General features: G+C 41.0%; 1 protein-coding gene across 17 annotated transcripts in view; it reads right to left on the bottom strand.

The window, feature by feature from the left end:
* Positions 1-5: 5 nt before the first annotated feature.
* The window catches only part of LOC110530763 (E3 ubiquitin-protein ligase MARCHF8), a 166,187-nt gene continuing 149,106 nt past the window's right edge, over positions 6-17,086 (bottom strand). For 9 of the 17 annotated variants that reach the window (XM_036987107.2, XM_090242657.1, XM_036987108.2 and 6 more), the window contains one exon: positions 6-8,591. In XM_036987107.2, the coding sequence (XP_036843002.1) occupies positions 8,287-8,591 (305 nt within the window). In that variant the 3' untranslated portion in view covers positions 6-8,286. The remainder of the gene's footprint in view (positions 8,592-17,086) is intronic. The other 8 variants (XM_090242646.1, XM_090242667.1, XM_090242699.1 and 5 more) reach the window with 1 other exon arrangement.

The raw sequence follows: 17,086 nt of genomic DNA, 5'->3' as shown, positions 1-17,086 counted from the left end.
CTGTATTCATAATAACAAACCGTTTAAAGGTTGTCATTTTTATTTGGTTGGTTTTTCAATCTACATACTTTATTCAAACATGGGAAATGAAACAAATCAAAACACATCAATATTTCTTTTTTTAAAACATAAGTCATTTTTTTCTTACCAAAATTCTATACAGTTACTATTGAAAGGTAAACTCACAGACAAACATGTGGAATGATATATGAAGGAGGGAAACAGTCTTATGTTCAAGTCCAGTCAGTAGTAAAGCACTGTAGTTTTATGCAAGTAACACTTTCTCAGCACAAGGGTTATCATTCTGATGATGGGGGACGGAACGGCTTTCCTCAATCAATGGCTGTTTAAGCTACATATGTTCAGCAGGAGAAATGCGTGTTCTCTTACATGTTAAATGATTTTGAATGAACAGACAGACCTCTGCCAGAGTAACGTTACACAGTGTGGTTTAGGGGTTTCAGTATTCCAGGAACTTTCCCAAAATGGTCAGGTTTTCCAGAAATCTGTGAATATTCCAACCGGGACATCTGGAAAAGGGTGGAATTTGGGGAAAGTTGCCAGAATTGTGCAAATGCTGGGGAAAATGGAAGGGCGCCGTTACAAAGTTATTATAGAGCTTGGCAGTAAAAACTGTTCTCATCAAATAGATAAGCAAAGCCCTGTACATAAAAGTCTGAGGTGAAACATGAAAGGTCAACATCAACAAGTCAACAGGTATGTTCTCTCAAAGAGAGAATTATAGGAGCCAGCTATACATCATTATAAAATCTATAATTTCAATTAATTTATCAATCATGTAAATGTTAATATTTGAAAATCTCAATAATTCTCTGACTAAAATAAACGGATGTATCATTTGTATCCATTGTATTGATCGGGTAAAAGCAGTGGTTGTAAATGCAGGTTGAATAACTTATAGAGGGTAGAACTATAGACGTACTGCTAGTATTAGATGAATAAAATCACAATTTGAAGGGGTCTCTTTTGATGCAACAAATATTTTTCTTAAAAATAAATAAATACCACACAGAAAATGTAGAAATAATCATCATGTCTCCAGAGAGTCAACCTCTGGATGAGAGCGACAGTACTAGAGAATTGACCAGGTCAGCTAAGGTAATTGCACTTTTTCTGTCTTATCGTAAAGAGCATCTTGGGGACTGTGTGAGGGTGTCCTAAAATGTACACCGTACAGAGGACTGTGTGAGGGTGTCCTAAAATGTACACCGTACAGAGGACTGTGTGAGGGTGTCCTAAAATGTACACCGTACAGAGGACTGTGTGAGTTCACAGCTGTATAATACAATAATAATATGTATTAATACATATTTGTGTGTGGTTCTGAGAAAGCATGAGGCCCTTTATAACCAAACATGATTCTCAAATACAAAAAAACATGTTTCATTGTCATACACCAGATAGGTGAAGTGAAATGTGTTGTTTTACAGGGTCAGCCATAGTAGTACAGTGCCCCTGGAGCTAATTAGGGTTAAGTGCCTTGCTCAAGGACACATACAGATTTTTCACCTTGTCGGTTCAGGTATTCTAACCAGCAACCTTTCAGTTGCTGGCCCAACGCTCTAGCCGCTATGCTACCTGTCACCCAAAACTCTAATCCCAACTTCTATACAAATTAAGACACCAAATCCCAGAATACAATGGGGCTTTACATGACAGGAAATCAGATGTTGAAAGAACAATGCTGATTTTAGTTTTGTTTGTCGTCATTGTACAAGTGTCATGGTTGGACCTCTGTTGTTGTCGTGTGTATGTTTACACTAGTATCAAATACGCTGTTGATAAAAATGTGTGTTTGCTGGAATGGTTGTAAAAGGTCAGAGAGGACCCTGGCATTGCTGTTCTCCCACAGATACAAAAGCACTTACAACAGACTGTAAGCCCAGAACACAGTGTTGCCTTGAGGAAACCACAACACCCGTGTTCAGACTGCACTTCCCTACTCCAAACACTAGATGGTGACCCAGTCAGCTCCTCACCGCCAAACTGCTCTGCTGACAGTTCCAATTGTACATGTTCATGTTCTGTCACTGCTCAGCATTTAGATTTTAGTATTGTAATTAAGTCAAGAAATCATGTTCTTGCAATTCTGCGCAGATTGAATTTGACACTATATTAGACTCTTACCAAGTTACATTTGCCTGATATCATTGATGACAACATAAGGTTTTGGCTCTGTGAAACAAGTGTCTCTATTGTCAACATATGGCAACTTTACTGGAGAGAAGCATCAGACATTACTTTTGGAAAAATGAAATCGAAAAATGTATAAATGTGTCTAATCAAAGCCTCATTATGCCAGATGTGAGAAAGAACGATACATCAAGTTAAATAGAATAATAATTAGTCAAACAACAGGTGAGTTAGGGACTGATCATTGTAAAGGGAAGGTTGTCTGACTGTGCAATAGAGACTTTAGCTCGACTGAAAAACTTTATGTTGTGTTGCAGGTGTTTGTCTCTCTCTCACACCGGAGTCTCAATAACTGACTGTACAGCAGGAGTGGCTTCCACCATAATTTGCAAATAAATTCATTACAAATCCTACAATGTGATTTTCTGGAAAAAAAAGCTAATTTTGTCTGTCATGGTTGAAGTGTACCTATGATGAAAATTACAGGCCTCTCTCATATTTTTAAGTGGGAGAACTTGCACAATTGGTGGCTGACTAAATACTTTTTTGTAAACCAGTAGAGTCCAGGTCAACCAGTAGAGACCAGGTCAACCAGTAGAGTTCAGGTCAACCAATAGAGGTCAGGTCAACCAATAGAGGCCAGGTAAACCAGTCGAGGCCATGTCAACCAGTAGATTCCATGTCAACCAGTAGAGACAGGTCAACCAGTAGAGGCCAGGTCAACCAGTAGAGGCCATGTCAACCAATAGAGGCCATGTCAACCAATAGAGGCCATGTCAACCAATAGAGGCCATGTCAACCAATAGAGCCCATGTTTTTGAAAGCTGTATCCTCTGAAGATAGAGAGGGTCAGTTCATGGCTTGAGGTGAGGGAGCTGGTCAGGGGATGGTGGATGATGGTGATTGGTTGTCTCATAATAATAGGCCCTATACTCCATGCCTTCTGCCTCTGGACCTCTCATTGGAGGAAATAAACAGCCAATGATCAAATTAATATAATCTTATGTAAATGAGGATTTTAATAATTCCATCTGCATTTTCCATCTACATTATCATTATCAGTGTGATCAGAGAACTCAATTGGCCCACTATAAACTGCCTTGGGAAGAGAGGAGAGGAGGATGACAGGATGAGATAACAGTCTAAATATAGCAAGCTGTAGCTTCCTCAAGGCATCATAAAACCCATGATTACACCAACATAATTAACAACAGATTATTATTAAAAACTGCACATGGAATACCAGAAGTACTGTATAATTCACACAATAGAAAAAACATGACTGATTGGTTGGTTTTCCAAAGGTCATGTTAAGATGATGACTGACATGGGAGATTATCTAGCAATTTCCTGTGACTGAATGGTTGGTAGAAAATGGTTTTAAAAACGTTACATTCTTCTCAGAGCCTTTAAAGAGTTCCAATGGTAGAAGGAGGTAATGTCAGGTGGATGGCTGGATCTGATGTTATCCCAACGTTGTGTTTTGGTTGTATCAACGCTGTATCAATATTGTACCAACCCAACCCAAACTAGATGTAAAAACCCCAGAGCTTGAATAACCAGTAGGCCATATATAGCAATGACTTTCAGTGTTTGTTTTTCTAGATGAAAAGGGAAACGATCATTTTGGCAAAATTCCATTCCCCCCATCATTCATTGCTTTTCTCGATTCCTTTTTTGTCATCCAAGGGAGGGCAGGTGTGTATGTGTCTGTGTGTTGGACAGAAATATCAAATGTAAAACAAAAGATTTTTCCATAAATCTTCCTGTTTTTGTTTCTGTATAATTTCCCACATTTATACTGCAAAAAAAAATGTGTCCTTAGGACTTCCCGGGAACATCACGACATGGTCGTCAAGACATTGCGTCATGGTCCTGTGGAGGTTTTGTTTAGTTCCCGGTTGCCAGAACCAAACAGGAACCTGTTCATAAAGTTCCCTAGTGGACATAAAAAAAAAACGTACTATAACGTTACACTGCGACCAAACCGGGACCTGCACTGATGTCCCCTTATGGATAACGTCTTGCTGAAACCCTAAAAATAACCTAATGGGAACATCGCTTAATGTCCTAGAGATGTCCTCTGTTTGCTGGGATATACTATAAAGAACTTGACTCATATTAAAAGAGAAAAGGGTTGAGAGGGATGTTGGTGGGAACTAAAAAGTGCTTCAATGCATGGTCAGATCCGATACAATCCAGTACGATCCGGTCTGATCTGGTCCAGACTAGTACAGACCCAAACCCAGAGGGGCGGGCATGTAGACCTTAGCGGGCTCTCTGCTGTCAGCGGTATGGTGGCAGTAGTTGGAATGTTCAATGTTCCAAAATGTTCCAAAGTGTTCTAGAATGTTCCAGAGATCCGGCGGCGCTTTAGCCCACGACTCACAGGAAGTACAACCAATAAACCAAACATACAAGCTAACAAACAAACAACGAAACAGAAACACTGAAACCTCTGAAGCAGAGTAAGTTCATCTGACTCTCTGTGTGTGTGTGGTGAGAGAGAGAGAGAGAGAGAGAGAGAGAGAGAGAGAGAGAAAGCGAGAGAGAGAGAGAAAGAGAGAGAGAGAGAGAGAGAGAGAGAGAGAGAGAGAGAGAGAGAGAGAGAGAGAGAGAGAGAGAGAGAGAGAGAGAGAGAGAGAGAGAGAGAGAGAGAGAGAGAGAGAGGTGTCTATGGGCTCATCGGGCCCCATTGGAGAAAGTCCTGGGAAAAAGAAGGAGGGTTGTTGGTCCGTAGTCCTGTCTTAGACGGTGTGGAGACGGTGGGGTCAGGGTGGGATGGTCACACCTCAGGAGAACATCCATACTATAGTATTTTGTATATCTGCGTGTATGTGTGTATCACTCTGTGCGCTGATCAGTGGAGGCTGCTGAGGGGAGGACGGCTCATAATAATGGCTGGAACGGAGTGAATGGAATGGCATCAAACCATGTGTTTGATACCATTCAAATGATTCCACTCCAGCCATTACCACGAGCCTGTCCTCCCCAATTAAGGTGCCACCATCCTCCTGTGGCGTTCATGTGTGTGTTTATATACGTTGGTCAGACATGATGTGTCCCTTTTCATGTGTATACGTAGGTCAGAGATGGTGTGTCCCTGTGTGTCAGTATTCATACCTCCTGGCTTATTCCACATTTTGTTACAGCCTGAATTCATAATGCATTAAATATGTTTTTTCTCACCCATCTACACACAATACCCCATAATGACAAAAACATGAAATATAGAAATCTCTCATTTACATAACTATTCACACCCCTGAGTCAATACTTTGTAGAAGCACCTTTGGCAGTGATTACAGCTGTGAGTGTTCTATGTAAGTCTCTAAGAGCTTTCCACACCTGGATTGTGCAACATTTGCCCATTTCTATTTAAAAAATGTATCAAGCTCTGTCAAATTGGTTGTTGATCATTGCTAGACAACCATTTTCAGGTCTTGCCATAGATTTTAAAGTGGATATAAGTCAGAACTGTAACTCAGCCACTCAGGAACATTCACTGTTATCTTGGTAAGCAACTCCAGTGTAGGTTTGGCCTTGTGTTTTAGGTTATAGTCCTGCTGAAAGGTGAATTAATCTCCCAGTGTCTGGTGGAAAGCAGACTATCCCAGGTTTTTCTCTAGGATTTTGCCTGTGTTTATCTCCATTCCATTGTTTTTTATCCTGTAAAACTCCCCATCCTTAATGATAACAAGAATACCCATAACATGATGCAGCCACCACTATGCTTGAAAATATGAAGAGTGGTACTCAGTAATGTGTTGTATTGGATTTGCCCCAAACATAACATTTTGTATTCAGGACAAAAAGTGAATTGCTTTGCCACATTTTCTGCAATATTACTTTAGTTAGTACCTTGTTGCAAACAGCATGTTATGGAATATTTTTTATACTGTACAGGCTTCTTTCTTTTTGCTCTGTCAATCAGGTAAGTATTGTGGAGTAACTACAATGTTGTTGATCCATCCTCAGTTTTCTCCAGTCATAGCCATTAAACTCTGTAACTTTTTTAAAGTCACCATTGGCCTCATGGTTAAATCTCTGAGCGGTTTCCTTCCTCTCAGGCAACTGAGTTAAAAAGGACGCCTTTAACTTTGTAGTGACTGGGTGTATTGTTACACCATAAAAAGTGTAATTCATAACTTCACCATGCTCAAAGGGATATTTAATGTCTGCTTTGATTTAAAAAAATGACCAATTGGTGAACTTCTTTATGAGGCAAAATGGTTGAATCTGTGTTTGAAATGCACTGCTAGACAGAGACCTTACAGATAATTGCATGTGTTGGGTACAGAGATGTGATAGTAAATAAATTAATTAATTCTTATTAATCTACACACAATACCCACAATACCCCATAAAGTGAAAACAGGTTTTTAGAAATGTTAGCAAATGTATTAAAAATAAAAAACATATTATTTACATAAGTATTCTGACCCTTTGCTATGAGACTCGAAATTGAGCTCAGGTGCATCCTGTTTCCATTGGTCATCCTTGAGCTGTCTATACAACTTGAATGAAGTCCACTTGTGGTAAATTCAATTGATTGGACATTATTTGGAAAGTCAAATAACCGGTTTATAAAAAGGACACAGAGTTGATAGTGCATGTCATAGCAAAAACCAAGCCATGAGTTCGAAGGAATTGTCCGTAGAGTTCCGAGACAAGATTGTGTCGAGGCACAGATCTGGGGAAGGGTACCAAAAAATGTCTGCAGCATTGAAGGTCTCCAAGAACACAGTAGCCTCCATCATTCTTAAATGGAAGAAGTTTGGATCCACCAAGACTCTTCCTAGAGCTGGCCGCCCAGCTAAACTAAGCAATCGGGGGAGAAGAGCCTTGGTCAGTGAGGTGAACAAGAACCCGATGGTCACTCTGACAGAACTCCAGAGTTCCTCTGTGTAGATGGGAGAACCTTCCAGAAGGACGAACCATCTCTGCAGCACTCCACCAATCAGGCCGTTATGGTAGAGTGGCCAGACGGAAGCCACTCCTCAGTAAAAGGCACATGACAGCCCACTTTAAGTTTGCCAAAAGGTACCTAAAGGACTCTCAGACCAAAATAAACAAGATTCTCTGGTCTGATGAAACCAAGATTGAACTCTTGAGGAAACCTGGCACCATCCCTATGGTGAAGCATGGTGATGGCAGCATCATGCTGTGGGGATGTTTTTCAGCGGCAGGGACAGACGAGACCCGTCAGGAATGAGGGAAAGATGAACGGAACAAAGTACAGAGATCCTTGATGAAAACCTGCTCCAGAGCACTCAGGACCTCAGACTGGGGCGAAGGTTCACCTTCCAACAGGACAACAACCCTAAGCACACAGCCAAGACAACACAGGAGTGGCTTCAGGACAAGTCTCTGAATGTCCTTGAGTGGCCCAGCCAGAGCCCGGACTTCAACCCGATCAAACATCTCTGGAGAGACCTGAAAATAGCTGTGCAGCGACGCTTCCCATCCAACCTGATAGAGCTTGAAGGATCTACAGAGAGGAAGGGTATAAACTCCCCAAATACAGGTGTGTCAAGCTTGTAGCATCATACCCAACAAGACTCAAGGCTGTAATCGCTGCAAAAGGTACATCAACAAAGTACTGATTAAAGGGTCTGAATACTTATGTAAATGTGATATTTCTGTTTTTTTTTATATACAATTGCAAAAATTTCGAAAAACCAGATTTTGCTTTGTCATTATCTGGTATTGTGTGTAGATTGATGAGGGGGAAATCAATGTAATCCATTTTAGAACAAGGATGTCACGTAACAAAATGTGGAAAAAGTAAATTTATCTAAATACTTTCTGAATGCCTTGTATGTTGGTCAGACATGGTTTGTCCCTGTATGTGTGTATATGTGGGTCAGACATGGTGTGTCCCTGTATGTGTGTATATGTGGGTCAGACATGGTGTGTCCCTGTATGTGTGTATATGTGGGTCAGACATGGTGTGTCCCTGTATGTGTGTATATGTGGGTCAGACATGGTGTGTCCCTGTATGTGTGTATATGTGGGTCAGACATGGTGTGTCCCTGTATGTGTGTATATGTGGGTCAGACATGGTGTGTCCCTGTATGTGTGTATATGTGGGTCAGACATGGTGTGTCCCTGTATGTGTGTATATGTGGGTCAGACATGGAGCACTTCCATACTGTAGTCTTCTGTCTCTGTGTACTGGGAGGAGTTTGTGTCTGACTGGGTGGGGGCCAGAGCCTCCTTGTGCTCCACATTGGGCTCCATGAGGGGAGGCTTCTCCAACATCTGCTTTTTACACGTCTCCGGGCGATTCTGTACGTAGATCACCCGGTTGTAGGCCTTGAGTCTTCGCCACAGCTGGATGTAGACTTTACACTGGATGTACATGAAGACCAGGCCGCCAGTGAAGCCGATGGCTACCACCACCAGTTTGGTCCAGAATGGCCACTCCAGGATACCTGTTGTTAGGGTTAAAAAAGAAAAAAAGAAAGAAAGAAAGAAAGAAAGAAAGAAAGAAAGAAAGAAAGAAAGAAAGAAAGAAAGAAAGAGAGAAAGAAAGAAAGAAAGATAGAAAGAAAGAAAGAGAGAGAGAGAGATGTAAAATACATTGCAAAGAGTCACAGCCATAGATCCAGTTGAAGTCGGAAGTTTACAAACACTTAGGTTGGAATCATTAACACTCCAAAAATGTATTGTTAACAAACTATAGTTTTGGCAAGCTGGTTAGGACATCTACTTTGTGCATGACACAAGTAATATTTCCAACAATTGTTTACAGACAGATTATTTCACTTATAATTGACTGTACCACAATTCCAGTGGGTCAGAAGTTTACATACACTAAATTGACTGTGCCTTTAAACAGTTTGGAAAATTCCAGAAAATATGTCATGGCTTTAGAAGCTTCTGATAATTGACATCATTTGAGTCAATTGAAGGTGTACCTGAGGATGTATTTCAAGGCCTACCTTCAAACTCAGTGCCTCTTTGCTTGACATCGTGGGAAAAATCAACAAAAAAAATAATTCAGTTTTTTTTCAAATTTTCAAATTGTAGACCAGCACAAGTCTGGTTCATCCTTGGGAGCAATTACTAAATGCCTGAAGGTACCACGTTCATCTGTACAAACAATAGTACGCAAGTATAAACACAATGGGACCACGCAGCTGTCATACCGCTCAGGAAGGAGACCCGTTCTGATGAAACATAAATAGAACTGTTTGGCCATAATGACCATCATAACGATGGTCATTATGGCCAAACAGTTCTATTTATGTTTGGAGGAAAAAGGGGGAGGCCTGCAAGCCGAAGAACACCATCCCAAACGTGAAGCACGGGGGTGGCAGCAACATGTTGTGGGGTGCTTTGCAGCAGGAGGGACTGGTGCACTTCACAAAATAGATAGCATCAACGGGGGAGGAAAAATGTGTGGATATATTGAAGCAACATCTCAAGGCATCAGTCAGGAAGTTAAAGCTTGGTTGCAAATGGGCCTTCCAAATGGACAATGACCCCAAGCATACTTCCAAAGTTGTGGCAAAATGGCTTAGGACAACAAAGCCAAGGTATTGGAGTGGCCATCACAAAGCCCTAACCTCAATCCCAAAGAACATTTTTGGGCAGAACTGAAAAAGCGTGTGCGAGCAAGGAGGCCTACAAACCTGACTCAGTTACACCAGCTCTGTCAGAAGGAATGGGCCAAAATTCACCCAACTTATTGTGGGAAGCTTGTGGAAGGCTACCCAAAACGTTTGACCCAAGTTAAACAATTTAAAGGCAATGCTACCAAATACTAATTGAGTGTATGTAAACTTCTGACCTACTAGGAATGTGATGAAAGTAATAAAAGCTTAAAAAATCATTCTCTCTACTATTATCTTGACATTTCACATTCTTACAATAAAGTGGTGATCCTAACTGACCTATGACAGGGAATGTTTACTAGGATTAAATGTCAGGAATTGTGAAAAACTGAGTTTAAATGTATTTTGCTAAGGTGCATGTAAACTTCCGACTTCAACTGTATGTGCTTATCTAGGATGACGATGCTATAATAATCATTCTGTCAGGTTAAGAGATGGTGAATGGTGAAAGATGAAAGAAATGGGAGTAGATAGGGTCATGTAGGAAGTAAGAACTATCTCAATGAGTCTTTCCACAATTCCTTGTCCTATGTCCTTACCTCCTTCCCAAACAGATTGGAGAAGAAGGTCCAACGTTTGTCCACTCTGGCCTTCTCCAATGCGTTTTAAAAACATTTGACGTTATAGTAATTTAGCAGAAACTCTTATCGAGAGCGACTTAGAAGTTAGTGCATTCATATCAAGGTATAGACAACCACATATCACAGTCATAGTAAGTCAAACTTTCCTCGCTATCAGCAAAGTCAGCTATTAAGAAAAGTGCAAGAAAGGCAAGGGTGGGTTTTCTTTTTGTCCTTGTGGGGAGGAGGGGGATTATTTGAGATGAAGGCGAGGAGAAAGGTTGAGAGGAATCAAGGAAACATGAAATGAGAATGGCACTTGACTTTTTTACGGCCTCGTAACCAATTATGCTTTGTACATAATGTTTCCACCGTCGTTTCCTATGAGTGAAAAGGGCTTCTGGACATCAGAACAGCAATCACTAACCTCAACTTGGATGAAGATTTCAACTTCAATGAGTCGGCGGCACAGGACATACTGCTCATTTCGGACCAGGCCTTAATCCCAGACACTTGCTAGAGAAAGAGACGGCTATATGTGGCTCGTTTTAGGAAAGTAGGCATATGTCGCACATCACTACTTCACAGGAGAGCCATTTCAAGGTAAACTTTTTAATTTTTTAACTAAATGTGTTTTTGGGAGAAATGCCTTCCGGAACATGTGAACTTCCATGTGCCTTAATAACAAACTTGTTAGGAGCCTAGTTTATTTATTTTTATATATATTTATTTAAAATTTTTATTTTTACCCCTTTTTCTCCCCAATTTTGTGGTATCAAATTGTTTTAGTTGCTACTATCTTGTCTCATCGCTACAACTCCCGTACGGTCTTGGGAGAGACGAAGGTTGAAAGTCATGCGTCCTCCGATACACAACCCAACCAAGCCGCACTGCTTCTTAACACAGCGCGCATCCAACCCGGAAGCAAGCCGCACCAATGTGTCGGAGGAAACACCGTTCACCTGGCAACCTTGGTTAGCGCGCACTGTGCCTGGTCCACCACAGGAGTCGCTGGTGCGCAATGAGACAAGGACATCCCTACCGGACAAGCCCTCCCTAACCCGGACGACGCTAGGCAAATTGTGCGTCGCCCCACGGACCTCCCGGTCACAGCCGGTTATGACAGAGCCTGGGTGCAAACCCAGAGTCTCTGATGGCACAGCTGGCGCTGCAGTACAGCGCCCTTAACCACTGCGCCACCCGGGAGGCTATTGGAGCCTAGTTGGTTTATTATGACTGGGGGGCATTATTGAGTAGCTTGGATGAATAAGTTGCCCAAAGTAAATGGCCTGCTCCTCAGTCTCAGTTGCTAATATATGCATATCATTATTCGTATTGGATAGAAAACACTCTAAAGTTTCTAAAACTGTTTGAATGATGTCTGTGAGTATAACAGAACTCATATGGCAGGCAAAATCCTGAGGAGAAATTAAAACAGGAAGTGAGAAATCTGAGCTTGGTATGTATTCACCACAGTTCCCATTGAAATCCCCTTGAGATATTAATGATGTTGCACTTCCTAGGGCTTCCACTAGATGTCAACCGTCTATAGAAATTTGAATGAGACTTCTACTGTGTTGTGGGACTGAATGAGAGCAGAATGTATCAGGTGACTGGCACTCAGCCATTTTCTGATCACGCGCATTCCTCATGGTATCCACTTGCGTTCCATTACTCATCAAGACACAAAGGAATACTCCGGTTGGAACTTTTTTGAAGCTATATGTTAAAAACATCCTAATGATTGATTCTGTACTTAGTTTGAAATGTTTCTTCGACCTGTAATATAACTTTTTGAAGTTTTTGTCCGACGTAACGCTGACCAGAATGAGCGTTTGGATATCTATACCAAACGCGCTAACAAAAGGAGGTATTTGGACATAAACAACGGACATTATCGAACAAAACAAACATTTATTGTGGACCTGGGATTCCTGGAGTGCTTTCTGATGAAGATCATCAAAGGTAAGGGAATATTTATCATGTAATTTCTTGTTTATGTTGACGCCAACATGGCGGCTATTTTGACTATTTTTCTGAGCGCCGTCTCAGATTGTTGCATGGTTTGCTTATTCCGTAAAGTTTTTTTGAAATCAGACACAGCGGTTGCATTAAGGAGAGGTATATTTATAATTCCATGTGTATAACTTGTATTATCATCTACATTTATGATGAGTATTTCTGTTGAATGATGTGGCTATGCAAAATCACTGGATGTTTTTGGAACTAGTGAATGTAACGCGCCAATGAAAACTCATATTTTGATATAAATATGAACTATATCAAACAAAACATACATGTATTGTGTAACATGATGTCATATGAGTGTCATCTGATGAAGATCATCAAAGATTAGTGATTCATTTTATCTCTATTTTTGCTTTTGTGACTGCTATCTTTGGCTGGAAAAAATGGCTGTGTTTATTGTCGTTTGGTGGTGACCTAACATAATCGTTTGTGGTGCTTTTGCTGAAAAGCATATTTGAAATCGGACACTGTGGTGGGATTAACAACAAGATAACCGTTAAAATGGTATTAAATACATGTATGTTTGAGGAATTTTAATTATGAGATTTTTGATGTTTTGAATTTGGCGCCCTGCTGTTGTCATATCGATCCCCTTAACGGGATTTCAGCCCTAAGAGGTTTTAACTACAGAAAAAGTCAGCAACCTTCCCGCTAGTCATGATTGGCTGGCATTTGGAAAGTTTGAGTTGAGGGAAAAAGTGTGGTGGAACAAGTATTAGCATTTTTAAGAATCTTGCTAGCTGGATCGAATTCTCTGTTAGATAGCCAGAGAAATGTTGAGCATAATTAGCCAACTTATCTGATCAAATAATTTAGTTTATGGTGTGAAAATTAGCTTGCTAATAGTCAGATAGCTAACGTTAGCTAGCTAACGTTACAACATCAGATGAGCTAACATTAGTAACCTAACCAATTCACCATAGTATTAACTGGTATAACGACTCAAGTTATAACGCGTTAGTTGCTTACGGACCCTGGCAATCTGTGTGAAATGTTAACGAACTAACCACTAGCTGTTAACTAATGTTTTCCCTCTACAGTATATGGTTATTTTTTTAGACTGAGAGAATTAGGTGAAATGAGGCGTTGCTTGTTAAACTAGTGGATTCAGGGATAAAGTGTAGCTGGAGCTGGGCCTGGCTTAAGCTGGTGCCACTATAGAACTGAAAGGAACACCACACACTTTCCCTCTTTCTCACTTTTGCTGGCACATTGCAGAACAGATGTCCACAGGCAATGTCTATAGTGTCTATAATGGCCACCATGTGTGCACTATTGATGTCTATAGTGGCCACTATAATAGAGCAAAATAGAATGCCTGTTTGTTTCGTTCTATTTCTACTTTATGTTTTTTTCCCAAGTGCAATATTTATGTGTGCGGTCACAAGTGTTCTATTATAATGGCTGTCATTGCTAACTGAAATATTATTTTCAGTTAGAAATCAGTTATTTCTCAAGACTTGAGTGTCATTTGCAGTAAAGTCTAGACAACAAATAACATTGGATTGCTTGCTTTACATTTTTTAGCTGTGAGTTGGGTTCACATTAACCACTTTTTATTTTACACAGAGAGACTGATCATGTAGATCATATTCTTTGTTGTTTAATTAGTTAACCTGCATTTCCCCCTAGCATGGATTTTTTTGCATGTTTCAGTGCAACAAAAAACAGTGTCACCTTTTTGGGCCCTCAGCAGTTTGCATCCCTGCTGAGTGTACCAGAGCGCAGAATAACTGACAAAGTTACGAACAGTCAACACCTGTTGAATATGGCCAGTGTCAGTAAACGTTGGCAAAAAATACTAATTCAATTGTTGCCAGCCGCACAGTTACAGTCACCGACGCTCTGTATAACATAAAAACAGCCTAACCAGCTCTGTTAGGGCGAGTAAAATGGTCAGTGAGCTGTTCTCTCATTTGTGTGGAAGTAGCTAGCAAGCTAGCCAACATTAGCCAGTTGGTTTGGGTGTTGACTGCAGTATTTTGACGTCTGGATGAAAAGCGTGCACAAAGTAAACTGCCTGTCACTCAGGCCCAGAAGCTAGGACATGCATATAATTGGTCGAATTGGACAGAAAACACTCTAAAGTTTCTAAAACTGTTGAAATTATGTCTGTGAGTATAACAAACTAATATGGCAGACTGAGTTTTTATGGATATAAAGAAGGACATTATGGAACAAAAGGACCATTTGTTATGTAACTGGGACCTTTTGGAGTGCCAACAGAAGAAGATCATCAAAAGTAAGGCATTTTTTATATCACTATTTCTGACTTTCGTGGATTTCACCGGATGTTGGCCAGGTGGGACGCTACCGTCCCACCTGCTCATAAGAAGTTTTAAGTCAGAACGCTCGGATCAACCTTACTCCTCGGCCAGAGTGTCCAGTGTGCACTCTGAATGCTCTGATAGCAAAATGCTCTGAATTTATGAACGGACAATCTGACAACGCTCTGAGTTTCCAAATGCCCAGAGCACACTCTGGCATTCCAGTCTAAATTTTACGAAAACACCCATTGTATAAACCATTGTATAAAGTCTTGAAATCTTTGGTTGTTCAATACATAACCTCACTAAAGCTTAAGAGGATGTGAACGATGCTTAATGGGTGTAGACAAAGAAGAGCTCTCCAGTAGGCACCAAAACATTGAAGGGACATTTTCTGCAGGTCGTTCACATATAGAGGCCGACGTGCAGGTACCCTGGTGAAACCATGGCAACGAGTAAATAATCCGCCTCTACCCTCTGTTTTATTGGCAAATGTATAATCACTGGAGAACAAACTGGACGAGCTCCGTTCGAGAATATCCTATCAACAGGACCCGAAGTACTGTAATATCCAATGTATTTCGGAAACTTGGCAGAACAAGGACGTATAATAGACTAGCTGGTTTTTCTATGCATCGGACAGAACAAGGTTCTGCTTGCCTGAGTTAGAAAACCTAATGAAAACCGTTGATGAGAAATTACACTGAACAAAAATATAAACGCAACATGTAAGGTGTTGGTCCCATGTTTCATGAGCTGAAATAAAACATCCCAGAAATTTTCTACACGCAAAAAAGCGTATTTCTTTCAAATTTTGTGCACTAATTTGTTTACATCCCTGTTAATGAGGATTTCTCCTTTGCCAAGATAATCCATTTACCTGGCAGGTGTGGCATATCAAGAAGCTGATTAAACAACATGATCATTACACAGGTGCACCTTGTGCTGCGGACAATAAAAGACCACTCTAAAATGCGCAGTTTTGTCACACAACACAATGCAACAGATGTCGCAAGTTTTGAGGGAACGTGCAATTGGCATGCTGATAATTAAATATTAATTTCTCTACCATAATGTTGTTTTAGAGAATGTGTCAGTTCGATTAACTGACCTCATAACCACAGACCACGTGTATGGCGTTGTGTGGGTGAGCGGTTTGCTGTGTCAACGTTGTGAACAGAGTGCCCCATGATGGCATTGGGGTTATGGTATGGCCAGGCATAAGCTATGGACAACGAACACAATTGCATTTTATTGATGGCAATTTGAATGCACAGCGATATCGTGACGAGATCCTGAGGCACATTTTCATGCCATTCATTTGCCACCATCACCTCATGTTTCAGTATGATAATGCATGGCCCGATGTCACCCATTGAGCCTGTTTGGGATGCTCTAGATCGACGTGTACGACAGCGTGTTCCAGTTCCCGCCAAAATCCAGCAACTTCGCAAGCCATTAAAAAAGAGTGGGACATCATTCCACAGGCCACAATCAACAGACACTCTATGCGAAGAAGGTGTCGCGCTGCATGAGGCAAATGGTGGTCACAACAGACACTGACTGGATTTCTGATCCATGCCCCTACCTTTAAAAAAACAAGGTATTTGTGACCAACAGATGCATATCTGTATTCCCAGTCATGTGAAATGCATAAATTAGGGCCTAATGAATTGATTTCAATTGACTGATTTCCTTATATGAACTGTAACTTGGTACAATTGTTGAAATTGTTGCATGTTGGGTTTATATTTTTGTTCAGTATACTTACCAAGAGAGTTTTATCTATATTTTTTGTAGCTGCCTATTTACCACCACAAACCGATGCTGACTCTAAGACCGCACTCAACTGTGCAACTAGAGGTGAAAAAAACTCTAGATCATCTTTACTCCACACACAGAGACGCATACAAATCTCTCCCTCGCCCTCCATTTGGCAAGTCTGACCATAACTCTATCCTCCTGTTTACAAGCAAAAACTCAAACAGGAAGTACCAGTGGCGCGCTCAATGCGGAAGTGGTCCGATGAAGCGGATGCTAAGCTACAGGTTAGTTTTGCTGGCATTGAATATAGTCCGTTACAAATGGCTACCCAGCCATGAGCTGCCCAGTGATACAAGCCTACCAGATTAGCTAAATGCCTATCTATCTTAGTTTCAAGGCAAGCAACACTGAACCATGCGTGAGAGCACCAGCTGTTCCGGCTGATGTGAGTAAGACCTTTAAACAGGTTAACATTCACAAGGCCGCAGCGCTAGACGGATTACCAGGCCACACACGGCTCCAATACCATCATGATGTTTGCCGATGGCATGACGGTGGTAAGCCTGATCACCGACAACGATGAGACAGACAATATGAAGGAGGTCAGAGACCTGGCAGTGTTGTGTCAGGACAACAACCTCTCCCTCAACGTCAGCAAGACAAAGGAGCTGTTTATGGACTACAGGAAATA

This window comes from Oncorhynchus mykiss, chromosome 1, assembly GCF_057628025.1.
Source record: "Oncorhynchus mykiss isolate SJ-2025 chromosome 1, ASM5762802v1, whole genome shotgun sequence".
Lineage (NCBI taxonomy): Eukaryota > Metazoa > Chordata > Actinopteri > Salmoniformes > Salmonidae > Oncorhynchus > Oncorhynchus mykiss.
This window is presented reverse-complemented; position numbering and strand designations above follow the sequence as displayed.